This window comes from Brugia malayi (assembly GCF_000002995.4).
Source record: "Brugia malayi strain FR3 genome assembly, contig: Bm_v4_ChrX_scaffold_001, whole genome shotgun sequence".
Classification (NCBI taxonomy): domain Eukaryota; kingdom Metazoa; phylum Nematoda; class Chromadorea; order Rhabditida; family Onchocercidae; genus Brugia; species Brugia malayi.
The window spans coordinates 3249147-3276995 of NW_025062479.1; the positions used below are offsets into that span (position 1 = coordinate 3249147).

Here is a 27849-nt window from a genome sequence, read left to right on the forward strand (position 1 = left end):
AAATATTTCCTTCAACAAATTTTCTCGGTCTCCCAGCATTTATTGCCATTTTCAAATATGGATAAATGATATCACTATATCATTTTTTCATATTCTGAAAACGGTAACAAATGCTGGAAGATTAATGTTAGTGGCTGCACTTTTGAGCTTTTCCGTCATTTACATTTACATTTTGAAGGCACTGAATCTTTCGATTTATTTGCTGAAAGATCTGGAATGTCATCATCATAGCTTGGGAATTTTGATTGTCATTAAAGGTTTTATAGGGATGACATTGATTAATTCATGCTATGAAAGAAATAATTCTCTTGAAATTGTTTTGTTTATTAAAAAAAGAAATGGAAAAAGGGATATTATCAATATATATTATTAATCAATATTCGTTAGCAAAACCTTAAAAGTAACAAACAATGAACGCATAAAAAATAACCCAATCAAAAAGGTTCCTTATAAGTGCACTATATATATATATATATATTTGCAAATAGTTGAATTCTTCGGTCAGTAAAGTAATTAGCGTCACACATCTATGCTTGGATATCGTCGAGATAAAGCTTATTATGTGGATTGAACAAAAAAGAAAAAATTTGAAAAAAGAATGAGATTCTATAAATTAGAATTTCGTTTCTCACGAACAAAATATGCTTTAAACATGTAATTTTCTAATATTAAATTAGAACGAAAGTTGTGTAAAAATTCCCACTAGGCTACCATGAACTGGATTGTATCTACAACTACAAAGTAATAGAATGTGTAAAGTTAATTAGTTCTTACTGAAAGTAATTAATTGGTCATTATATTAGAAATGTATTTCTGCATGCCATGGCTTCTTGGGAAGATGTCACAAAAACAAGTGCAACATTCGGTTTCCATGCTATAAAAAAGGTTGTGAAAACTGAAAAACTTTAAGAAATAAGAATTTAAGCTTTTAAATTTTAGAAATAAAGTGTAAGTTAGAAAAAAGTGTAAATTATGAATTTGACAAATAATTGCATCGACTAATGCCGTATCACAGCTATTTCTTAGAGCCTATTAAAAGAAAGGGGGAATTAAAATTTTAAAAAAAATCTCAAATTCAACACGATACTAACACAGTTTATTTTTTGACTAAAACCGTTTTTGAAAGCACAACTCACTAATTACGGCATTGAATTTAGAGACGGAAGTATCATATGCAATTTCCGGACCAGCAATATTTCGCAATCTTTTTCGATATTTTGCTCGCCGATTTTTGAACCAGACCTGAATTAATTATTATTTCAAAAATTTTGGTTTCGTTCATCAAATATTTTTATTCTTTGCTCCCATGAAAAACAGTATAATGAGTAATACTATATAATGTGAAAGAAAAAGCAAGGATTCGTCCAATATAATTTACTACTTGAAATTTTGAATGTTTTTCTTTTTTCGTAATCAACAAATCTCAAAATATCCTCCTTTCAACTTTTGGAAATTTTTGGTATATATAAAATGAGGTCACTGGAAGGTCTTGAAGTAATTAGAGCAGTTACAGTTGTATTTGATGGATAGAAGATACTTGAGTGGTTGTGAAAAAGATGTTATCCGATCACATCTGCTCTAATCACATCACCACCAACAGAAGCTTAGATTTGTTTGCATAGTACAGTAATGCATTGGTAAATACTATCATCAGCAACAGCGAATTCAAGTTATACTAATGATTTAGCAACTTAGCAAGCATAAATTTACGCTAATCTAACTAATTTTTCATATCAATATGTGACAATTAAATTAATAGGGAGAAATCTATGCAGAAATGGTTATATTTTCAAGCATTAAAAGAAACAAAACAACGTGTTGGTAATTTTTACTGTGTATAAATAAGAAGGTAGTTTTATGTGTTTAAATATTTACAAGTGGTTGAAATATTTGATTTAACAAGACCTGAATGCGCTTTTCTGGTAATTGCACTTCCGAAGCTAACTTCATCCTTACATCCATTTTTGGATACTGACACTTTTGAAATGCATTTTCGAGCAGTGACAATTGTTGATCAGTGAATGCAGTTCGTCTACGAGGTAGTTTGCTGTTCTTTGCGTCATCTGATTTGTATCAAAGATTGTAAATTTAATGAAATTACCTTTCAATTAATGAATGTCCTTGAATGCTTTCCTTTACTGAGTTAAGCAGTTGGTATGATGGCAATAGGCTTTCTTTATAACTCTCAAAAGCGAAAGTCAAAAACTGTTGAGTGATAAAGCGACAACTGGGGATAACAAAAGAAGGAAAATAAGAGCCTCATTAATTAAAATTAAAAATAAGTAGCAACAAAGACAAGTGACTTGCAGGCAATACTATAACTTTACATACTTGAAATGGAAAACATTATGACAATTGTTTCATTAATAAAACATAAATAAGAAGTGTAATTAATATCTAAGAAAAGCTACCTTTTGAATGGTAACTTTTCTCGATTATAGCACTACAGTTTGCTGCTGCAGTAGTAGTGGTAGTAGTTGTTGTTGTTGTTGTTGCTGTTATCGTTGTTATTGTTGTTGTTGATAAAAAGTCGTAAGGAAAGAAAGTAAGTTCCAACGGTTCGATCTTCATTAATAGCAATCAATTAGAATAGTGCTCATTAAGAGGTTGACTAACCACGCCTATGGTCTTTAGTCTTCAAAGTTTACATATGTGGACAGGATCTCCTGTTGACACAGGAATACAGTGAAATCCTGGTGGTTATGTATTTCTTATATTTCAAGGATACTTCAAGCAAATGATTGATTTTTCAAACGTGGCACTATTAGAAATTACCAACTGAAATAAGTTCAAAACTACACATAACTAACCCTGAAATAAATTAAAGGTGGAACCAGAACAAAGCGCATTACGTATTTTTGACAAGTGTTATTGATGCAAATAAGTCCATAGTTCAATGAGCACCAGAAGTTAGAAAGAATATAGATTTCTTGCTCACCAAAAAAAAGATTAGTATGAGTTATCCTTTTTTTCATGACTGCTCTTAGTATTTTTTTTTCATCCTGTTCTATACTGCAAAAAGATTACAAAACAATGTTTTTAAAAGGAATGCAAGGATTGAAATAAAAATGCATATATGAAAATAGAATCAGAAAGAAATATCAAAAATTATGTCTCAGACTCAGAGTAATTACTTTATGGTAGATAATATCGAACAAATTTTTTTCTTGTGTCACCACATTAGTATATTTCATTGATTTGACTAGTTTTGTTCATTTTGTGGCAACCCCAAGTTTTCTATTTCTTCCGAAGTAGTCGGGATGTAAAACGTCTATTATTTGCAAAAGATGACCTAATGTTTCTTTAATATCCTATACTGACAACTCTTTTAGACATATTTTCCAAATTTTTTTTGAATAGTTTACTGTAAAATATTATAGGAGCTGCTATGACAGCAAGCAACATATCAATTCTATATCTGCCAATAAAATGAAACTTGACAAGAATGATATGGTTGAAATCAGTGTTCCTTGATATTTTAAGTTTGTCCAGTTTTAACGAATAACCGAACTTTGGTATAATTATGAATTTGCAATTAAATTTCTGAAGTGGAAATGTTGAATCCCTTCTTGTGGACATTGTACCTTCCACTACTCGAAACTGAAGTTCACTTTAAAAATTAAAAGATCTATTTCAATTTCTTTATCGCTTTCTTCCTAATAATTTCATCAATTCGAGTGATAAAACTGCTTTGTAATATTTCTATGCTTTCAAGTTTTTAAAGCAAATTTTATTTGGACGATGAAAGAAGCCATTTGCATTTCACTCAACTCATATCAGCAAAAGCAGAAGATATAGTTACCATAATTAAAACAATTACGAAAAAAATGATTAAAAAAGCTAAAAAATTGATAATCACTGCATTACTAATTTGACATATTTATTGGTTCATTCGCAAATAATAGTGACTGTATGTAAGTGTTCATTATCACATCATTGCATCATTTCAAAGGTTAAGTGTACTGATTTAGAATATCTTTTAAAAACTAAATCAATGACAGTAATTTAGAACTAATGAGTCATTGTTTTCAGATAAGATCAGCGAATTACGACATAATTCAACCAAATGAAGAGCTTTGCTCCGGTATTTGTAAGCATATTAACAGTAGTCAAAAAAACCGATCCATTTGAGAATTTGAAAAGATAAATGCTCGTAACTAAAAGATAACAATCATTCCAGTGATTTGAGAAACTCTTGTGCATATGCGGTGATGATCAGGAATTGGGGTTAGAAGCCAATAGTCCATAAGACAGTGTTGAATATTTGATTGTATCAAAAGATATCTAGCATCACTTTATTTAAAGCAAGATAAAAAATAGAATACTGAAATTTTAAATATTTTGTTTTAGTAAGAAAATGTAATCGGATGATGTCATAAATTATCTTCTGATTGTTTCACTCATTATGATAAAACTTTTTATTTGTAATAATGCAAATACTTTAAGTAATCAATAATAATGATTTGAAAAACTTCCTATCTAATTAAAACCGAATCAGTTGTTGCATGAAATAATGAATAATCTATCATCTATTTTTTACAATTAAAATTTATTTAAAACATACAACTTGCCGCTTAAGAAGGTACTTACGGTATACACTAATATTGAAATATGTGAAATATGTGACTAGTTGAATGGTGAAGACAAGGATAGTATTGTGTGTGTGTGTGTGTGTGTGTGTGTGTGTGTGTGTGTGTGTGTGTGTGTGTGTGTGTGTGTTGCCTAGCAGGTGAACATCGGTAATGTTTTTTTAATTATTAAAGTGAATTTTATGTCATTTCTTGTTTATTGAATACCTTTCGAGCAGTAAAAGTGGAAGTTCCCCTTTAATGATATGATCTCAACTTCATCTATCGTTTATTTATCAGTATTATTTGGCATTCTTTTGGCAAATTTTCAATACAATTATCATATTGGAAATGTGAAATTCTCTTGCATTGAAGGTAAGTTTCTGTGAAAAAAAAGAATGTGACAAAGGTAACAATTTCGTTAAATGATAGTACAGAGACAAAATAAGAAACAATGACACTTCCAAGCTAGCGAATACTTGAATTTTTAAAGAAAAAAAAGGAAGAATTTCTTTTTGTTATTTTAAAGACAAAAAAGGAATCAATTTATAAGTGAAGCAAAAAGAGAAAATCTACAAATTAAAAAGATATAAATTTACAGGATGGAATTTGTATGGAAATTCATGCTATATAGTTGTTCAGCAAGAACTCTCTTGGATAGATGCTAACAATCTTTGTGCTTCTCAGAGGTATTTTGTTAGCATTCATTTGTGCATCTTCTAATTTATTTCTAAAAAGTACCGATTTTATGTGGTGTAATGTTCGCTTTTCAGATATAACTATAGTCGAAGCATTGCCTTATATGATTGGTTTTTGATGCGTGACATGAGTGTTAGTTTACTTAATTCAACAAACAATTATTGGACAGCATTTTATTATCGAGGCACGAAAGATGCAAAAAGACAGGACTGTCGTGCACATGATGCAGTGCTGCATGCAAAATACCATTCTTATACAACATCAATTTATAATCCCCTCTGGTCATCACACCAGGTTTTCATTAAGCCTTTTCTAGAACTGTTAATTTGAATAAATATTAGAGAAAAAGTGGAACTTTTTTTCTACAAAAAAAAAAAAAAAAACATTGATACTGTAGGATTTTTTGGTGATATTGCAGATGTGCAGTGAAAGTGAATAAAAAAAAAAAAAAATAATATTTTAGCAAATATCATATCAAATACTTAATTCTTCCAGTCTGGACTTGAAAATTGTGCTGTAAATAGTTGCATCTATATGTATGCTAATTTTTCGGATCAAACAAACTATGGTTGGAAAATGGAAAATTGTTCTATAAAGCATTCAACAATCTGTGAAACGTTTGCTTGTTTGGAAGGTAAGCGATTTTCTAAATTGATTGTAAATGCTTTTAAATTCATACTTTTTGCAAACATTCTAACTACAGATTACCAATATCGATGTAATGATAACAGTAAATGTTATCCACGAAAAGGCCGATGTGATGGAATACAGGAATGTAGCGATAATTCTGATGAAGCGGGCTGTTCAAAGAAACGTGTTAGCTGTGGCAAAACATTGTTCGAAGAAGCAACAAACGAAATAAGCTTTGAAATAAATTCCGCTCAATATGCTTCATGTCAATGGACCATTCGACAACCCGTTGGCAATAAAATCATTCTAACGGTTCGTTCTAACTTTTGAAAAAAAAAAAAAAGAATTGAATTATTTACATAATAAATGACTTAATTGAATCCTTTTCATCTTATATTCTCGGAAATAAGTTTTATTATTACCTACATCTATCACCCTTCTCAAGTAATATCTTTGTAGCTGGTTAATATCACTATTAGAGATGGTGATGAACTGGTTATTAGTGGAATTCAAAATAATACTGTGAGTAATAGCACTTCTATTTCACAAATGCTATTGAATACGTCGACAGTGAAAGAACAATATATCTCCGTTGATAATACGGTGATAATCACTTTTCGATCTCAGAACACCAATCTATCAGTTGCTAATATGCTTGATGTTGTTCTGAAGTTCTCATACATTGCACGAGGTTCATTTTCATTTCTTTTAAAGTTTTATTTTTTACAAGACACAAAAAGCTCCTTCGGTGAGTAAATATATTATCCTAATTGTCTTTTTTTTCCCTAAATTCTTAATCAGATCGAATAAATGCAACTGAAAAAGTCAAAAAAAAAAAAAAAAAAATACATATTTTAAGAAATTTTAATGATGTATTTGAGTTCTTTTCAGGAATGTACTGCTTTTTGCCGGTTATTGCTTACGGTTCGGTAGTAAATGTAACAGGTTTTGGAATAGGTCATGAGTTGTACTTTAAATGTCATTTGGGTTATCAGATACCATTTGGACAGTCTTTTTCATCATACTGCTACAATGGTGAATGGACGCCAAAACCGAAGTGTCAGAGTATTATTTTAGATTATTGCTCATGTTGGCATTTGGTCCCCTGTTGACAAGAATTATTTTAGCAGTTATAGATATTTGTTATAATTTAAAGATGAACTTCTTATAGCTTTGAGTTGTGGCTCAGCAAGTGTAGTGTACAATAATGCAATTCTTACTGGTTATACTAGAAATGCAACTTTGTACAGTCGAGCATTATATTCTTGTGAAACCGGTTTACAACATAAAGGCAGCTCTCCACCGTTCCGGTTATGTACCGAGAATGGAACATGGAGCAATCCGGATTTTTTCTGTCAGGGTAATCATGATGTATTTTATTGGTTACTGGTTTAGTTGATTTTTGGTACGTTTGAGAAATAACTTGAATTATAGCATCTCTTTGTTATGCTACTTCATTCGCATATGGACATTTCTTGGATCAATTTTATGCAAATGGTACAGCAGGAAAATATGTATGCGATGAAGGATTTTATCAAAAAGACATTGATCCATTGTGTATATCTGGCAGATGGAAAGGCGTACCTTATTGTTATCGTTAGTCTTTAAGTGATTTGATTTTTTAACTATGATTTCATTTTGTTACAATTTCAGTTTTGTTCAATTGTAACTATTTGATTTATAGCTGAATATTACTGCTATTATAATTCATGTGGAAATGGAACTTGTGTAAAGTTAATTGGTGGATACAGTTGTCTTTGCTATGAAGGTTTTCAGATGATTTCCACAACCAAAGGCTATACATGTTCAGGTACCTTTTTAATTTTCCTTTAGTAATTGCACTCATTTAATAATACACTAATATATTATATTGATTTGATATTGTAAATTACTTTTTAAAACATATTATGAATGCCTAAAAATAATCAACGTTTATTTCTAGATATCGATGAATGTTCCACACCGGGCTACTCTCTTTGCGAATTCACATGTGTGAACACAATAGGTTCTTATGAATGTAGATGTCCTGATACTCATTGGCTTTATACTGATCCAAATAGCGTGAACAATCTCGTCAGCAATACCGAATTTTTGATTCCAAATAGAACATGCATCGGTACGTTTGTTTATTGAAGCAAATGTAAGCTAAAGTAAACATGTAAACTTTGCGTACGAAATGATTCCCATATTGAATCCCATCTGCTGATTAATGTATAATGAATTTATTAAGGTATATAGTTTACTTATAGTATATTTGCAACATTACTTAAATTATGTCTTTCGTTTTTCCTCATTCGACATTACTAACTGCTTTATCATTATGATAATATTTGAAATAGCAGATTCAATTAATGGCAAAGATTTTATATTTTACAACAGTACAGCAGTAATGTGTTAGATCGTAATGATTCATAATGATATTATTACTCAGTATAATTTGCCTATTACTAAAATCATGTAATATAGTAGAACATGTTAAATTGTAACAGATTTGTATCAGAACACTTATCATTTTGCATGTAATAAGTGATAACATATTACTATGTCAAATTGTTTAAATAGAGGAAATACTTGCGTCTTTATCGGTATTCACGGAAGATTCTCCCTTTTTTTGGTACAGAAATGAAATGTTACAGAGAAACGATGTCCTGCACCTGAGATTCCTCCAAACGTCATCCCTTACCCATTATATACGGATCCCTTTTCATATCACAATGGACTCGTTCAAATTGGTACAATTGTATATTTTGCTTGCGATCATTCTGCACATAATTATACGAGCTTCATTTGTGACAAGACCGAATCATGGGTAATGCTAAATGATTGCTTAGGTAGGTATGTGTTCATATTATGAAGTGAGCAATAATGTGCTCAAAACATTTTGAGAAAAAAGATATATTTTGTAATCCTGTGATTTAAAATAAATTGCTACTTTTAAATTTTATGCATAATTTGTTTAGAAAAACTTAAAATTTTTTTTTATGAAGAATTTGTTGAAGTTATCTTTATTGTCGATTACTGAAGTAAACTAGTTTAAACATATTCTTAAATGGTTTAGAATTATCTTGATTGAATGTCTAGCAAATAAAAGATTAACATAATCTTATCACCCTAAAATTCCAAAAAAACAATATTGTAATATTCTCTCAATCTTCTTGCAGATGTAACTTGTAAGCCATTAGAAATTACAAAACAAAATCTAATGATTTGGCCTATTAAAAAAAGCTACAAATTTAAAGATAAAATTTATTTTTTCTGTGACGAATTTTATGAATTGAATGGCCCATCTTCATCGTATTGCATTGATGTTGACAAGTGGTCTTTGTCGAAATTACCAGATTGTATTGGTATGTTGTTAAATTCATATAATATTCAATATTAATTAGAGTGGAAATTCGAACGTTGTTCTTCTTAGCAAATTGACACCTCTCAAATTTTCAGTAGTTTCAAGTATAATTGAGAGAAATTTGAATTTCATGTATGTATTGTTTCAAGATTACATAATTAATTCTTAATTGAATGAATTAATGTAAACAAAAATATAGCAAGGTTTTCTTTAGTAAGACAGTGTCCTGGCTTGCAACTTGATGATTATGAAACTATTCCTGTTAATAACAAACAAGACATTACCGAGGATCATTTGAGAATGTTTTTTGAGTCAGCTACACATATTAAAGATACACCTGGATACAGGTAACTGTACTTAAAGTTGTTTTTAGACAGCATACAACTTTGCAAGATTAAAATATGGGAAAAATTTAAAATGGATTGTGAAATAGCATTTCTAACAACTATACTATCATTATAAAGAAGACAAATGTCACATTTTTATAAGATTTTCTTAGTTGTTCGTTCTCCATTAAGTACCAACACGATTGATAACTAAATATGTTGATGTATTGTATCGTCAGACTTACCGATCTTAACACCCAAAATGACTCATCTTCTAAGTCTGCTATGTTCCGACAATATCTAATCATTGCTTAATTATTTTGCTAACAAAATTTTTACATTTTTGATAAGTGCATGAAATAATGCAACGGTTTTATAGGATAAAAGAATCAGTTGAAGAATACATTAAGTTATTATTTTATGCAGATTCTTTTTATATGCTCTTTATTTCAGTTTATTTATTAAATGTAAAAATGGTGCAAATTTTGCAAATGGTCAAACGAAGATTTTTTTACTTTGCATGCAAAACTACACCTGGAATTTGGATAGTATTCCAGCATGTATCCACCAGGGTAATTGCTCTTCTTTATTGAATCGTTTAATATCATGGTAATTCATGCATTATGCAGCAAAATATGTATTCAGATTTGTTTTCCGCGAAAGAAATTTTTTTGAATTTTAACTTTTTTTTTTCTTGCAATAGCACTTGTAATCATCATATAGAAGATATTCAACGAAATTATTCTGATAATGGTGATGCAATGATCAAGAAAAGATACTCTAAAAATTGTATCAGAAATACTACAAGTGATATACATGTCGCCGTGAATACCTCTGCAATGTTATGGTGCTTTCTTAGTGCTAAATGTACTAATATTACTTTAGTAAGTTAACCTTTCTCGATAATATATAATATTGATTGCATAGTACATCGATATGTTAATATCATATATATATATATATATATATATATATATATATATATATATATATATATATATATATATATATATATATTAATTAGCAAATATGGCTTTATTACAAATGTTAGCTAAAATCGACTTTTATTTAGATTAAATGGTATCGTGATAATCGACAAAACATAAGTGGCATGCCTTTAAAAGGTGAAAACGACAGTTGGGGATTGTTTTTTGAAAGTGTCAAGGTTGATTTTAATTTACACTGGTGCAATTCATAAAATTATCGAAAGCTAGTTATTTGAAGATTATTTGGCTTTAGTATGTATTATGTTTATGTTTATGAATTTCTCAGAATTTAATTATTACTAATTATGTAGGTAATTGATGATGGCAGATATTACTGTGTTGCACTAGACACAAATAACGAACTGTTGGAAAAACATCCAGTAGATCTTTTTGTTTACCAAACTTTTGAAACTGGTCGCAGTTGGCCCGATATTGTTCAAAACAGTGAACCAGTTAAAGGTTCTTTTTTCATATCTTTCATTTTCTTTTCTTATCTTGCTTATCAATAATAACGGATTTTCGAAATGAACTTTTTGTTTAGAGATATTATTTGCCATTGATAATACAAAGTGGTCAATTATCTCGAGAACTGTAAGTTTTTATCAGTTTACTCTCCACATACGTGCAATTAATTGATCTGGAATACTTTCAAAGTCTTTTTAGATGTCAATGCAAAACAGTAGTATTTTGAACGGAACAAAATCAACTAATAGGTATGTTTCTATTGCAGTGATCAGACGAATGTAACAAAGTCATTGTCATCTCAAAATAGCGATAATAGCAATTAGCGTTAAAATTTTTTGTTGCAGCAGTTGGCTGTTTCAACAGGTTGTCTTTGTGCCACATGGATGTAATATCATTGAAGTGAAATATCAATCAGACAACTGTTCAACATGCTTTTTGGAACTAATTTCACATTCTATACAAAATGCAAATATAGCAAATTACCACTTTTCAACTTATTTGAATGTATCAAATATCGATTTAATAGATCTCAGCGATAATTTGTTCCAAAAAGAAATTTGCTCACGCTATTCAAACTTGTTTGTTGGAATTCGTGGTGATGTCAATAGCGTGATAGTGGAAAACGTTAAAATTTATACCATAAAATGTCCAGAGGTGCAATATTAATCTTTCTAATATTTATTATAATTGATGAAATCAAAGAAATATTTTATATTTAGTATGTTTTCCTGTTAGATTTGTTACGCTTTAGTCAGATTTTTGATTCTGTTCATTTGTGTTAGAGGATTTAAATCTGACGTAAACTTTTTTCTTCTTTTTCTAATTAAGTGGAGAAAAAGTTGAGATATTGCATAATGAAAAGGATAGTGATTCCTTATCATTATCTGTTGTCAGGTACGAGTGAGCTTTGCATTTTTTCCGGAAACAACTGCTGCTAAAGATGGCAGTATTGTTTCTGGACGATGCTTACACGGTGCGCATACCAATATCAAAGGCCAACATCCACAGCTCTTCTGCACACAACATGGAAAATGGATTTATAATGCACAAAGTGCAAACTTATGCTTTTGCAGTGCAAATTACACCTCGGAAAATGACGCATGTGTAGAACGAGGTGAAAAACTATCAGTTGAAACTGATACTTGATTAGGAATTAAATTGTTTGATTGAGACAATTGATTTTAAAGTTGCATAGCAGAAAGTGTTCCAAATATTATTGTAACTATTCATATCTTTAGGTCCAATTTGTTACGTTTGTTCGGGAAATAATAAAACAAACTGTGACGATTCTTTTGCTGTTTTCTGTGATAAGAATCAGTTTTGCTTCACGCAGATAACTAAGACTCTGGAAGGTGATGTGACACTGAAAGGTTGTACGAACGAATGTAATGCAAACCGTATCGGATGTAAGACAAGAGAAGAAGCTTGTGAAATGTGTTGTCAACAGGATTATTGTAATAGTTGGAAAAATACGCTTAAAGTTTATGGAGAACACTTGCGCCCTTATCCGATGTTTAAAGCTATATGTCCCAGAAACATTGCAGTGTTGAGGTACTTTCTTTAAAATTCAAAGATCTGAAAAAAAAGAGTGTATCGTATTAGCCTTAGGATGATATTTAAATTAAAAATTTAATTATATGACATAATAAGAACTGACAGAAACATGCTTTTTTTATAATGACTTATCAGGAAATTTATTTAAAATTTTTGTACCACTAAAATATACAATTAGTGTGTTGCCTACAAAAAGTTTTGCAGATATTCAAAAGGATTACTAGCTACTGCAACAATAATACCTCCTCTGATATACAATTATGAGCCATTTTACAATCTCACCGTTGATCAGAATATCTTCAACGGCACAGTGCAGTTTATTAAAGAAAGGAATGTGATCATATGGACAGCGACTAATCGGATGCTACAGTTTAGAAATTGCTCAACATATATTGTTTGCAAAGGTTTGTTTTTTTTTTTTTAAGTATTACCTAAACTATAAAGTTTGTGATGAAATTTGTAGATTACTGGGCGCCTGTGCTTGATTGTCCGTCGCTATACATTGATCTTTTGACAAACACGACATCGCTGCAGTTCAGGTCGCGTCTTCCAGAAATTAGTTATCATGATTTTGGCTCACATGTTTCATTGCATTATACTCCACCAAATGGCACAATCACGGAAATTGGTCAACCTCTACAAGTTACGGTTACTGCAACTAATGAAAGTAACAATTCAACACAATGTGTGTTTTGGTATATCGGGCAAGGTTAGCCACATTAAATTGACTTTGTAGTAGAATAATGTAGACTAGTGAAGCATAACTGATATGTTAGAAATCATCTTATTTGATCAGTGTAAGTAGATTTATTGTTACTATTTGTGTGGCTTTCGTGATAACGAAAAACGTTCGGTAAATTCTACATCAGTTCTCTACAAATTTTCAAATTTTTTTGCAAACACAACATGTCGTACAATCTTTGTAGTGGCTGATTGTCCATTATGGCCTGTAAATGAAACAGAATATGAATGTGAGGGTTCAGTGAATCATCGAGTATGTAAACGACGACATAAATGTCCCGGAATAGAATTTCCTAGCCAAGTGACATCTTTAAATTGTATGGCTGGACAAGGATGGAGTTATATGAGTCCTCAGTCCATTGTTAATGTCCCTTTAAATTTATTTCGGACACCAATTTGCTTACGTTAGTATCTTTGTGTTTCTTTTTTGTTTTAAATTTATGTTACCACTTTCTCAAACTTCATATTTTATTTGTTTCTTTGTTTGCTTACTGATTTCATGCATCGTCATTTTGATTTTCTTTTTATTTCTACTTACATACATTCTGCGCTTTATTCTGAATTCAAATTTGTTTTTTGTAATTTCAGAAAGTTCTGCTGGTGATGTTCGCTTATCTGTGAATCTCGCCATTAGCTCACATCTGAATGAATCGTGTAAAGCTGCATTGGTTGATAAGGTCACTAAATTTTATAAATAATCAATCACAGAGGATTAGAAAAGTTTGCCTATCTTCATATATTTAGGTTCTTAGTTGTTCCGAACATACATGTAGTGGAACAGAAAGTATCGCTCTTTGCACCATAAATAATAAAATAATATTGATATGAAAATGTCAAGCAAGGAATAATCATAAACTGCACTAACGGTTTAGAGGACTTTGCTACATTAACTTATGTAGAGCACCGCACTGGAAGTTTACTGAACATTATTGTCAAGGCTTGCTCATAAAGCTCATAATTTAGTTTTGCAGGTGCACGAACTACCTGAAATGCATGAAACTAAAGGATGTCGTCAGCTAAAGTGGACATTTGCTGGGTTATTAATTACAGACAATAATCTATTTATTAACTATACAATGCGCCATGAAAATACATCAACAACGCTGAATTGTGCTGCACAATTTGTCCGTCAAATCATTAAAGGAAAGCTTGCATTTAATGTGAATTTTTGAAGTTAACAAAGATATTATAATCTGATAAATCTCGAAAATTATAATTTCACAAAGGAAGAATGAACTTTGTAGCCTTCTCTAGCAACCCAATTTTGTGTTCAGGAAAAAGCACTATGAAGTAATTCAGAAACGCAGTACTATAGTTTGCCAACGAAAACTTTTTGTCTTTCTACATCGATGCAAGCAAGCAAGCACTGAGATTTGATATGCATCATCCTTGCAGGTATTAAAGACTATTTGTAAAGATATTGAATTCAATGCTTTGTCTGCAAATTATTCCACTGGTTGTTTTAAAGGTTTTTTTTTCTCTCTTTTTTTAAAAAATCCTTTTCATCACATAACTGATAGTTTTTAGTTTTTAAATCAGCCATTATTTTAATCAGGTTCTTTTCAAATCGACTTTTATTCCAACACAGTGATTTTAAATCTGTATTTATTTTAACATTATTATGTTTAAATAATATTAATTATTACAATTAGAAGTGATAATTAAAATATGGAGTTCTATTACTGTTTTAGAAAATTAATAGAAAATTAAAATAGAAAATTAATATGTTATGTGGAGAATTATTAATTTTTCAGATGAATGCGCTCCTGGTTTTTATGCTGCTGCAAATGGCTGTTATCCTTGTCCGCTTCATAGCTTCTCTGAAACTGTTACTGCCAAGAATTGTATAAGATGTCCAGAGAATACATTTACCGCAAAGACAGGATCATATTCCTCTAAATTATGTCGAAGTAATTATTAGTTGAGAAGCACTAGTTTGATTTTATTACTTTAATTAGGTATTTGTGGCGAAAAATTTTTGTATTTTTGTTTTTGTACATCAAAGCAGATGTTTTTAAAAATTCCAATGCTTCATACAATCAGATATGCTTCATTCCCTTAGTTTTTAGATAAACTAAAATCTCCGTTCTTTCCACTAACTTAAATCAAATATGGATGTTAGCATGACATTTTAGAACAGTGTCCACCTGGTTTTTTCTCACCAACTGGTTTAGAACCATGTCAAGCATGCGCAGTTGGTTTTTATCAATCGCATTATGGTTTACAATATTGCAATCATTGTTCATCACCTCACACAACTTCAACAGTAGGCTCAGTTTCAGCTAGCGAATGCGTATGTATGTAATTTCGATTAGTATTTTCATTTGTTTTAGTAAAGATACATTATCAGTTGTATAGTTACTAAATCATTGTTTAAATCTATCCAGCAATGAAACTTATAATTATGAGGACATGTGGTAAATATAAGATCATTTTTAAATTTTTTTTAAGGAGATGTTAAGATCATGTTTTAAAGAAATCAAAAAACTTGCAGCTTTTTGCATGCTTTTAGTAAAATGCAGGCCCGGATGGTTTAGTCGTACAGGTTTTGAACCTTGCATAAAATGTCCGCTTGGTTTTTATCAAGATAGAGCCGGACAAACAACATGCAATGCATGCATCATTGATGTCAACAAGCAGATGTCGGTAAATAATCATTGTAAAGGTAATGCTATGTTTTATCACGGAAAGGAATACATCATTGCATGGAATGAAGAAACAAGAAAATGTTGGAGTAAGGCAGAAAATGAATTGTTAAGGCCAATAAGATTGGTTAGTCACTGAAAAGTTCAGTTGTTAAGTCAAAGATTATCTTAGTCAATGTTACTTGTAATCAGAAAGTTCTTCAAGTATTTCATTTAATTTATCCATTAATTAAGTTGTCCTGCTCAGTCTTTGTCATCTTGACAGAATATCTTTCTCTTAATCTTATCTATGGCCATAATAAGAAAGATGAGAAAATTTTGGGTAATAAGAAGACAACAAGAAAAAATATATAAAGCAATTAAGTGTTCAAATACTTCAGATTTTTCGTGTAGGAAATTAGGCTGCAAAAATAATGGGCTATGTTCAAATGGGCGATGCATTTGCCCATTGTTTTATATTGGTCTCGACTGCAGTGTAGCCCTAAATTTGTGCTTGGCTAATTTTTGTCCTCGAGGTGAAGAATGTCATTTTGATGGAGTGACAACTTCTTGCCTTCCTACTAACAATTCATCATTAGAAGGTATTTATTTCATGAAGAATTATAATCAATTACTGATCTTGTTTGTTTGGAATTCTTCAGTTAGTTGGAAGAGTTGCGTAATGACAAGGGCAAGCTGATAGACAATTTCTTTTTCTGGATATAAAGGATTTCTTCAATAATTCTCCAAAAATGCAGTTCTCAAGCATTATTGTGTAACATTTTCAACATCATTTGCAAACGGAACAATTGCATTGTCGTGAAAATTATTAGATTAAAAAGTAGTACAAAATTCAAATTTTAGATTCAGGAATGAAAGAATGGCAAAATTTATGGAAATTGAACCAACAAGAGCAGAAGCAGTTGCTTGATGAAGAAATTCAAAAAGCAGCGAATGAGTCATCGTTATTGACAGCTATGATATTTACAAACATTTCAGTAAGGCTACATACAGACTCAAAATTAATTGCCAAACAGCTCCCAGTAAGGAGCCAAAATCCAAGAATTAAAAGGAAAGTGAACAAAGAAGCAGTAATGTACATCGGAAACCGCGGTATTATATCAGATCCATCTCAATCACTGATGCAGTTTATTTCTAATCAGTTAACTTCCTCAGAAATTATTGCTACTCGAAGATGGAAGAATGGAGGAGATAAGATTCAATCTACTTCAGCAGCATCAACTGCTTTAGCAGCAGTCAGTGCACCCTACGCAGTTCCACAAACTCCTTGTTCTCATAGACTTAATTTTTGCAAAAACGGTTTGATTTTTTTTCTTCAACTTTTGAAATATTTTTAATTCTAACATTTCATGCATGGATGAATATACGATGAATAAAAATGCGTACATGATCTACTCTTGAGGAAAATGCTGTTTTTAATATTAACATATTCCCTGGTATTCTTAAAATATACAATAATTGAACTTCAGGTAATTGCATAACTACTATCAATGGAACTATTAACTGTATTTGTCGAGAGGGCTATAAAACTAATGGCAATAATAACTGTGTATTGTTGCAAAACTGTGATTATAATCCATGTGGACAAGATTTATGCATAAATATTGGCAACGATTATTTCTGCCAATGTTCAGTTGGTTAGTATTTTTATCTAAACAGTGGTTAAGATTCCAATAAGAGTATTACATAATCAAAAATTTCGAAAGATTAATATTTTAATGGAAAGAAGTAGCTGAGGAATTGCTTTACTTTAGAATAATTTTGCATAAATATATGAAATGTCTTCTTAAGTGATGCACGATTATAGCACAAAATGCATTTTATAAACAACAATGGTGTCCGATCAATAAGGAATGCAATCAAAAGAACCAATGCAAAAACAATGGTATCTCGGTGTGTGATTACAAATCGCGGTGCATATGCCCGACATCTTATTTTGGAGATTTTTGCACAGAAAAAGTTGAACCGTGTAAAAATTTACCTTGCTATCATGGTATCTGTATTCCACAATTTCATCATTTATGGCCTTATTATTTCTGCAAATGTGATCCAGGTTTGTAAATTTTTGCTTCTTTAAATTTCATCTAATTTCTATGTAATAAAATTAAACTTATGAAATAATATCTCTTAAATTTTATGTAAAAAATACGAATTAAATATATCTTATTCAAGAGCGTATCCTTCCTCTTCTTCTCCGTCAGCTTTTACAGCCCACTTTACTTTTAAAATAAATATGCTTTTAAATAACATCCTTTTTTTTTTCCTACAATAAATCAAGTTCTAATTTTTTCAATGTGTTGATGTGTTCTGTAAGATTGAATAGTATTCCGATTTCAGGTTACTATGGCGAAAAATGTACTGCACACGCAGCTTGCGTAGACAAAAATATTCATTGTAAACATGGTAGTTGTCGTAAAAATGATCAAACTGCATACTGCGAATGCTATCCTGGCTTTACTGGAACCGATTGTTCAGTGGAGATCAATCAGTGTAACTCGTCACCATGTGTACATGGCACTTGTAAATCAAAATTTCTGGGTTACACGTGCATTTGTGATGAAGGCTTTAAAGGAAAGCAATGCGAGGTAATTCAGTGCTTAATCTTTGGTCCAGACATTTTTGTAATACCATCAAAGGCCTTCCACAGCAATATGCCCATTTGCATATAAAGCCGCGCTTCAAATCTCTTGCGATGTCAACATTGATCTATTTCACTTAATTTCATATTTAAATTAAATTATCGATAGTTCAGCTTTCCTGATCTTATACAGATAATTTTTGATCAGCTTATTTTAAAGTTTTGTGAAATCTGGACCTCTTTTGCTTCACTTGCTATTCAAATTGCATACAATAGAGAGGAATTTATATTTATTTATTTATTTGACAGTGTTAAATTTCAGAAGTTGATTGATCCATGTGATGAAAAACCATGTAATCTCAATTCAGAATGCCTTACTTTGAGCTATGGGTACAAAGGCAAATTTGTATGCAAATGTGCAGAGGGTTGGACAGGTACTGTATACATACAATAAGTGTGCATTAATTTTAATCCATTTTCCTTAAAACTAGGTAATACTACCAAAGAAATGTTAATGCATAGATATGTTTTAGTTACACCTTTCAACATGTATCATTTTGTAGGAAAGTACTGCACTGAGCTGATAGACTTTTGCATTCATTCGCAGTGTATTTCTGGTTCCACCTGTATCACCCGATCTGGAGTTAACGGAGATGTCGATTACGTATGCATATGCCCTCCGAATAAAGCTGGCATTTTTTGCAATGAATCAGTTGATTACTGTAAACCAATGAATCCATGTTTACATGATGGTATTTGTCAGCGGAAAGATGATGGATATGCATGTCATTGCAAACCAGGTATTTTTACTTTGTTCACTACAATGACTTTGCAATGATACATTAAAATTTAATGATTCAGTAGTTGATAAATATTAATATTATATTTGTGTAGCAAAAGTTGAAAACATTTGGCAGCAACACTTTTAATAAGCAATGCAGAGTAACTGGAAAGTTATATATTACCAAGATTACAAATGAATTTTGCAAATGTGTACCAAAGATTAACATAGAAAGAAGATTAAGTTAATGATTGATTTGTGCAGAAAAGGAAAAAAAAAAAAAAAAAAACTTCCGGTTTCAACATATTAAATATGCTGGAAGTGATGATATTCTGTATATCAGTAACTTAAATATGTGAAATGCTGGATACAACTAAACGTTAATAAATTCAACTTCTTACAGCAAACCGTGTATAAATATTTATAATAATAGGTTATCGAGGAGATCATTGTCAACATAGCCTATGTTCACCAAATCCATGCCAAAATAACGGTAATTGCACAATATTGTCGTTAACAAGTTATAGCTGCTCATGCCCTCAATATTATGAAGGTGTTAACTGCACTGCGGTTAAGGTAATTTGTCTGAAATATTTCCAAAGTATATGATTTGTAATTTACATATATTTCTCAGTTATAATTCTAACTGATGGCTCTCTGACGATGTGAAATAGGCATTGATCGAATGGATGAGATAAATCCATTTTTGAATTTTACCAAATTTTTGTTTTTGTATAGTTGATTATTTTTTCAGAATGTGTGTGCGATAAGTAATTTTGAAGATTATTGTTTGAATAATGGCAAATGTATTTCTAACAACTCTGAGCCAATCTGTCACTGTACACATCAGTATGAAGGACGCAGATGTGAAAACAGTTAAAACATTTATTGTTGTTACTTTATTTGTATTAGTGTTATCAATCATTTCTGATGAGCGATAAGCAATTAACTATTGAATGTTTACAGAGAAAGATTTGGACTTCAATGTTATGTTTAACGAACAAACACGAAATTTGACATCCACATTATTTGATGCCAGTGTATTGAAGCAATTCACATTATGTTTTTGGATCAGGATATTGCCAATGGGAAATAATTCTTTTACTCCTTTTCTTCGTTTCGATCAACAAGGGTATTAGTTTCAAATAAGTCATTTTAACTTTGGACCTTGTCCGGAAAATTTAGCTCACCTATGCCTCATCACGTAGAAGGCTAAATGCGTTTAAAGCGGATGTAAAAGAAAAAAAATTGCAGTGTAACAACAAAAGTAAATGTTCATTTTGTGATGGATAAAATAAAGTGACTCATTTTCAAAACCGTATGGAGCTATTTTAGATTTGAAAAAAATATTTTATCAATAACAGAGAATGTAGTAAGATTTGTCGAGTACGTGGCATGGGCTAATATGACGCGAAATCAGTGGCAACAGGTACAGCAAGTTAACTTCAAATCTCTTTAATTTTTTTTTCAAATTTTGGTTTTTTTTTTTTTTTTTGTTTTTTTTATGCGTACAAATTATCCAATTTATAATATGTCTGCAATTTACTCTTTTAGTTTTGCTTCCGCAGAAAGAAGAATGGAGCTACTGAGTGGATACGAAATGGTGAAGTTGTTTGGCAAAGGAATTGGGACGTACCACCGGTTAATGGAAGTTTGAGGATTCTGTTGGGGTCGTCGGAATTATTTCACGGAGAAATAAGTATGGTTCAGGTTTGCTTTTGCATTTCTCTTAACAAAGCAGCATTTCTCATCATTTATAATGACCTATAATTTAAGAAGTATTAATAATTTGAAATAAGAGGTATTAATAATTTGTATGTCATCATGCAAAAAAAAGCACATACAAATTTTTGTGGATTCTTAAATATTATTGTCTTTCGTGACTGTTCTGACTGCTTTTTGTATTGTAGGAGAAGTTGAACAATGATTTACAATTTAATTGAATGAATAGAATCTTTTGATGACTTTTTTTGTCATAGTTTTTTATCATTTGGCAAACTTACTTAAACTAATCAATTTTTAGCTGTACAGCACAGCTCTTCGTAACAAACAGATAAATGATTCTGTTCAGTACTGTAAGCAGTGGTTGCAATCTATTGTAACGAGTGGCGAAACTCCTCTTATTAACTGGAATCAGTTCTCAGGTGTGAAACATGGAAACCGTAATTATCCGGGAATATGTACTCTTTCTGATTGTTTGTTAAATCCTCATCGCTGCAATTCAACTATGGGTAATCTTCATTTTACTCGTTTCATAAGAAAATCAGTTAAGATGCTAAACAAAACTTTTTTTTTATGCATAACTAACTTTTGTCTCGGTAAACATGATGCTAATTTCCTGAAATGTTGCAGATAAAGTGCCACCAAAAGTAATAAACTGTCCATCAAATATCATTGTAACCTCAAAAAACAGACTAACGGTCGTAAATTGGTCTCCATCGAAATCGAATGAAATTTTTGCTGATAACGATATCATTCAGATGTCATCAAATTACAATAGTGGTGATGTTTTTACTTGGTGAGGTGTAAACCATATTTGTAACAAGTATTATTTTATCTTGTCAAATTGTTATCTAATATTTTTACGTTCACAACAGTCTATAAAGTATTTATATTTAGTATTGTTGCTTTGGTTGCCAAATGAAAATCGAAGATTCGGCATTAAATCATAAGCTTACAAAAAATATGATAAATTAAAGATTCATACAATGGATGGTAAAGGAAAGTTTTGTTTAGGTAGAAATAAAAGTTACTAAAAGAGATGATTTCTTACTGAATATTAGTAATACAGGGGTAAATATCACATCGTGTACATTGCGGAAGATAAAGCTGGAAATATTGAAACTTGCCAATTCGACCTTGTCATAGCAACAATGAATTGTTCTAATCCTAAAAAGACTGATGGCATTAATTTTACAATTCGAAATATCCATTCAGAAAACGTTCGAAAAGTGGCATTTGTTGAGTGTAAATCAAACTATGTGTCTATTCATCCGGTTACTGACTTCTATTTCTGTGACTTAATGGTTAGTCTTTTAAATTATATCAAACAGGAAATGTTGGAGTATACTGAAGAATTTAAAATATTTATGTAATGATATCATGCTTTCCTATATCTTAAATTCTGAACTTGCCGATTCTTTCATTAAGAAATCTAGAAGTTTCATAGGGTGTTCAGGAAGTCTGTTCTATATTTTGTAATATAATAATGAGTCACATTCAGTAAACAGCAACGGATTGTTTTTATATTTGATTTCATATCTTCACAGGGTTATTGGACTCGCTGGTCGCATGGAATTAATTTCTATTTTCCAAGTTGTTTGAAGTATCGAGCTCCACTGCAACAATTAAGTGGTCAGTGCTTCTTTCAATTTGATACAAGTTGAAAATAATATAAAACTCTCTTACGGTGATATTACAAATCCAATCCAAAGAAAATACTTATCTATCGGTCTTCTGTGCTTGTTTCAGGTTTGATAATCGTAACAGCAAATTGTAGTGAATTTGATTTGTATAAGAAAAATTTAACAGCTGTAATTTTGGTTAGTTTGTAATATTATTTTGGCACTGAAGAATGTGCTTCATTGATAGTATCCAATTGGTTATTTATTACATTGATATTAGAAAAGCTTATTCAAGGTATTTCCCAACTGCTATATCATAACATTTTAATATTTCTAAGTACATTATTTGATAAGTTCAGTTGTATTAAAATTTTTGTTTCTTATTTCATACGTTTGTAAATTCTTTTCCTTACTTCAAAAAATTTGCAATCACAATACACATACGTTTCTAGAAGTACAACTTAGCCTTTATTTTGTCAAAATGGATTGAATAGTTTAATCACAATATTTCATAATGAAAATGTCAGTTATTTTAGACTGCCAATAAACAGTTTAATCATTTCTGCACCACCCCGAACTGTACCAAAGAACTCAAAATGTGGTCAAATTCAAGTTGTGATAATCAAGTTTTAAGGCATCCCAATGAAGCAGCTCAAAATATATATCTTTATTATTCGATTACCGTGAGGTTCGTCACTTTTCATTCTTTTATTATAGCATAAATGAAACTTTTATTAATCCAAAACAGTAATTTTTTTTCTTTTAAATTGACAAGTACATAAATGATTATGATATTTTTTCAAGTTTTACATTAATCCATTTTTTTCACTTAAGCATCAAAACTTACATACAGTAAGAGCCATTTCTTCCTATCTTGAAAGAGATTTATTAACTTGAATGCGGGACATTGTCCTACCATTCTTAATGCTTTTATAATTCTTCAACTGACTCTTAAAGTAAGAAAACTGTATGTTAAATGAAATGAATTCCTTAGTTAAATTTTTTCAATTATATTAAGCAGCATGATCATGAAAGTCATGTTCATTGATTAACTCACTATTCCTTGAACAATTTTTATTAAATTTCTTCAGCCAAATTGTCGGACATTGTATACTTCACAAGCTTAAGTGGAAGGTGGTAATCGCCACCAGCTAAGACTTTATATTATTTTAGTGGTTTGAGCCATTCGGAGCAAATTAAATCACATTCATATAGATCAAATTAAGTCGAATTTTAAGTACCACAAGAAAATCAATAAAGCCTGCAGTAACGGAGAATTTGAACAAAGTATTTGGCAACAAGATTGGAGAGACAAACACATCATGGCAATGTCCTTCAAAAAATTATCCTGCTCAAATTTTTGGAAGTGATACTCGTTCATGTGGTATTATTTCACTTTTTTATTCCTGCATATTTTTATTGTTTGCATTTTTATTAAAATAACAAATTATGAATAAGCAATGAAATGTTTAAATTTATGATCACATAACTTCACAGTTTTTTGCAATAATGAATTTTTAGTAAAATGTCCACCTGGGATGTACTGTGTAAACGATAGATGTATGCCATGTCCAGAGAATACGTTTAAGAAAAACGCTGGTTGTAAACAATGCATTCCATGCCCAAATAATACAATAACTGGCCCGATAATTAAAGACATCGGTTATCAAAGTATTTTTGATTGTTATAGTAAGCTTTTGTTGTTTATTACTCTGTAATATAGTGTCGATGAAAAGAAAACTCATCAAAAAATAACTCATAACGAATAAACTTCATATATACTATTTTAAGTAAATGCTATATTGACTTTCCGTTATTAATAATTTGTAATTTGGTTCATGTATCTGAGTATTAATCTAACTTTCCTATATTATCATTATATTTCAGCAAACTGCAGTGCTGGTTATCATTACAGCATTCAAGATGGAAGCTGTGTTAAATGCCCAAAAGGAATGTATCAAGATCGACCGGGACAACTGAGATGTAATGCCTGTCCAGAATCTCGCAGCACACCGAAAAGAGTATTTTTATTTTGTCTTCTTGTTTTGTGTGAATTTATAAGCTTTTAGTCTTTTATATGCATTAAATTTATATTTTAGAGTAATGGTAATGTTTAGGGTTCAGTACATATTTCAAATTGTACGATTACCTGTGGTGCAGGTATGTCAATGAGCTCACATTCTCAATGCGTCAAATGTGCAAAAGGAAAATATCGGCAAGAAAATTCCACTGAAGCCCGTTGTACTCCATGTCCTGATTACTTTACAACACCTGATAATGGAAGCATTAGTCAGAACAATTGCACGGTGCTGAATTGTCCTCCAGGAACATATATTAATTTGTCATTGCCATCAGAATGTTTCCTTTGTCCTCGAGACCACTATCAAGTAATATTAGATATTTTATTATAATTTCACTTTTAAATGAATCTTCAGACTAACTGATTTTAAAAAGAAATAGAAACTTCTATACTGATATTTTACATACGACTACTCGGGTGAGGTATTTATGATGTGTAGCAATGAGACAGTATATGATTTAAATTTATCTACAAAACTTGATTTTCAAATATTTCGCGAGAATAAGAAAAAGTAGACGTTAAAAATAGGATGACTAATCTTCGAGATGTAAAATGCATGTGATAGAACGAAAGATTGGATTTAATAAAATATTTCTTATGCGCTTCTGTAAACTCCCTTTCAGGAAAAATCAAATCAAACCGAATGTCGACATTGTATGAAACCTCTTATTACTCTGGGAATGGTACGTTATTTCTCACAGTTTACTTCTTTTTTTTTACAGCAAAAATCCGAATCATTAATTTCTTTTATCTACTAAATGAGTAACCTAACTTTTAAATGGTAGTTGTACCCTAATAAGTTTAAGTTTAACCTTTCATAGCTTTGAGGTCGTTGGATATCTAAGGTTTCAATTCCTATTTCAAACATTCTTTTTTTTGGCAGTCCATTAATTAAAATTAGCCATTCAGTTGTGTCGATAGTTGTAGAAAATTGTTTAAGAAAAAAGAATAGCTGATAGCATAGAGCAGAAAAAAATTGTTGTATCCATTACTCTTTCACATTTATTAATAAGTATAAAACTACAAAAACTCTAACTTATGGGACTGGCGTTACATCACTATCAAATGGTGTTTCGCAATGCTAATAGTTTTGGATATGCTTACGATATTGAAAGAAACAATCATCATATTTTTAGGGTTCTGTACATCCTCGGCAATGTATGAAACCATTGTTTTGGAGCTCTGCAGGTTCAGATGTTGATATTAGTAAGTACTTCAGTTCGAATCTATGGCCAAATTTTGGATTTGTTGGTATTATCGGTGCCATTGCGTTTCTTGCTCTCCTTTATTTCCAGAGACAAAGGTTTCACATGTGTTTTTCATAGAATTTCTATGTTCTCAAAAAAAAAAAAAACATAATGTAAGCATAATAAGTTAATTCAAGCAGTGGAGAAGTCGCTGAAAGGAGATTTCTGAGTACTTTTATCCAGTGTAAATCGCCTCGAATCAATACCGCCAACAGGTGCATAATGCACTCATTAACTAAATAAGTAGTTTATTCACTAATTTAAGGATGCGATCATTATTTTATAAGATAAGGGGAGCACAGTTAAAGCACATGGCCACACTGAATTATTACCGTGATTCTTCTTTTACTTATCCAATTGTTACTGTAACACCAACAGACACTAGTGCTACACCAGACTTCAGCGAGGATAGAGTTCCAAAGAATCGTGAAACACAGGTAACGGTATTAGCATATAATTTGAACTTTGCTTCACTCATTGATTTGATACAATTAATGTATTGATTTACAAGTTTGATATGAATGAAATTCATCAAATGGATTAGTTTTCTAAGTTTAATAAACACAATAAGGAGATACTAACTTAAAGTCGGTACTACGTTCATAATTGCAGGAAATGGTGGAAATTTATCAGGAAATTTATGATGGATTGCATAGTATGGCAGAAGGGACATCTTACGTGTCAAATAGTGAATTGACTTCGAGTCAATCTCTCAGACCCATTTCAAGAGTTCGTCTTGAAGTGGACACCACATTGAGGGCTGAATTTTGCGGTAATCCGAAGGCGTTGGGAATGGATTCATCCGGCTTCCCCATCGATTCAGCAGATTATGAAAATGCCGACCAGTGTAACTCGATAGTTCCAAAGAATTATGGGCAGGATTCAGAAGCTTCAGATGAAGAAAATCAAATCTCGAGGTAAAGATTTTTTCTAATATCTAATATTATAATCCTTGTTTTAAGCACTTCGGAAATGAAAACAGTTCGTTATGAAGCAATACTTTGTTTTGGGAGATCTAGAAACATTGGTTTTAATTTTAATAAATGTATTGATTTCCAATTTAGCTTTAAACGACGGCTTGATGCTTATCGAAACTGGAATTTGCGAATACCCTTGGATGAGATATACATGGAGCCCACTGAGTACAAATTATTTCTGTCGAAAGCAAATGACATATCTGTTGAAAAAACAAGTGGCATTTTGAATGAGGAAAATAAAAACAACGAGAACAAAAATGAAGAAAGCGATGATGAGGTGTGTGTTATTTAAACTTATGAACGAGAAGTACATTTGGTGTGAAGTGATGAAGCAGAAGAAAGATTTAAAAATTTTTACATCACCTATTCATTTATCTTAAATACAATGCAATTTTTTAAGGACTACTTTGGCTGACCATTTGAAATGCTCTTGAAATGATCAAATTCGACCTTTGAAATCAAAAAATATTCCGCAGCTAAACGAAATACCAAATACAATGGAAAAGTCTTGGAGGAAAATATGCAATATTTTTTAAAACCATTCATTATTTTGCTTCATTTCTTGCAAATAATTAAAGAAAAACAGAATTTAACATTTAATCGCATTATCACTGATCAATAATTATATACAAATTATCTTTATCGATTGGAATGCATTATAATAACAACCGCATATAGAATAGAATATAGGAGTTTTGAAACTGAAAAAGGTCCAAATAAAATTCTGGAATAATTTAGATTCTATTTTGGATAACTATTTTAGTTCTAAGCAATCCCAGACTCACTAGTTTTTTTCTTTTCTAGGAAATATCATTTTTAAAGTTGAAGTAATGCAAGATGATAGTGGAAAAACAGCTCTTTTGAATGTTTCAGTAAATCAAC

The 27849-nt window shown here is 30.9% G+C and overlaps 2 protein-coding genes across 3 annotated transcripts; one reads left to right on the plus strand and one right to left on the minus strand.

Annotated features, from left to right (window-relative positions):
- Nucleotides 1-794: 794 nt before the first annotated feature.
- Bma-ceh-53 (Uncharacterized protein) lies at nucleotides 795-2571 on the minus strand (the record flags this gene model as incomplete). The annotated part of the gene is made up of 4 exons (XM_001899577.1): nucleotides 795-874; nucleotides 1137-1242; nucleotides 1906-2063; nucleotides 2412-2571. The coding sequence occupies 4 exons, from the start codon at nucleotides 2569-2571 to the stop codon at nucleotides 795-797; spliced, it is 504 nt and encodes a 167-aa protein (XP_001899612.1).
- A 2263-nt stretch (nucleotides 2572-4834) lies between these two features.
- Bma-arg-1 (Uncharacterized protein) lies at nucleotides 4835-27382 on the plus strand (the record flags this gene model as incomplete). Of its 2 annotated transcripts, XM_043073440.1 has the most annotated exons (60): nucleotides 4835-4943; nucleotides 5170-5257; nucleotides 5342-5561; nucleotides 5763-5901; nucleotides 5971-6209; nucleotides 6357-6588; nucleotides 6789-6962; nucleotides 7069-7257; nucleotides 7332-7493; nucleotides 7582-7707; nucleotides 7840-8013; nucleotides 8534-8728; nucleotides 9059-9244; nucleotides 9458-9590; nucleotides 10023-10141; nucleotides 10293-10453; nucleotides 10642-10734; nucleotides 10867-11014; nucleotides 11097-11146; nucleotides 11219-11268; nucleotides 11365-11674; nucleotides 11915-12134; nucleotides 12259-12571; nucleotides 12779-12978; nucleotides 13038-13283; nucleotides 13501-13719; nucleotides 13904-13992; nucleotides 14287-14475; nucleotides 14711-14783; nucleotides 15070-15225; nucleotides 15451-15612; nucleotides 15828-15980; nucleotides 16341-16541; nucleotides 16804-17259; nucleotides 17430-17597; nucleotides 17768-18013; nucleotides 18298-18545; nucleotides 18861-18972; nucleotides 19102-19338; nucleotides 19753-19895; nucleotides 20074-20194; nucleotides 20286-20451; nucleotides 20655-20748; nucleotides 20874-21029; nucleotides 21343-21550; nucleotides 21672-21837; nucleotides 22111-22345; nucleotides 22589-22673; nucleotides 22791-22861; nucleotides 23200-23351; nucleotides 23902-24047; nucleotides 24185-24352; nucleotides 24551-24684; nucleotides 24781-25050; nucleotides 25367-25426; nucleotides 25880-26046; nucleotides 26256-26427; nucleotides 26603-26907; nucleotides 27055-27244; nucleotides 27368-27382. In XM_043073440.1, the coding sequence occupies 60 exons, from the start codon at nucleotides 4835-4837 to the stop codon at nucleotides 27380-27382; spliced, it is 10209 nt and encodes a 3402-aa protein (XP_042929374.1). The 2 variants fall into 2 exon arrangements, with proteins under 2 accessions (XP_042929374.1, XP_042929375.1); XM_043073441.1 differs by lacking the exons at nucleotides 4835-4943; nucleotides 5170-5257; nucleotides 5342-5561; ... (28 more) ...; nucleotides 15828-15980; nucleotides 16341-16541 and having other exon boundaries at nucleotides 16812-17259.
- Between the last annotated feature and the right edge of the window lie 467 nt (nucleotides 27383-27849).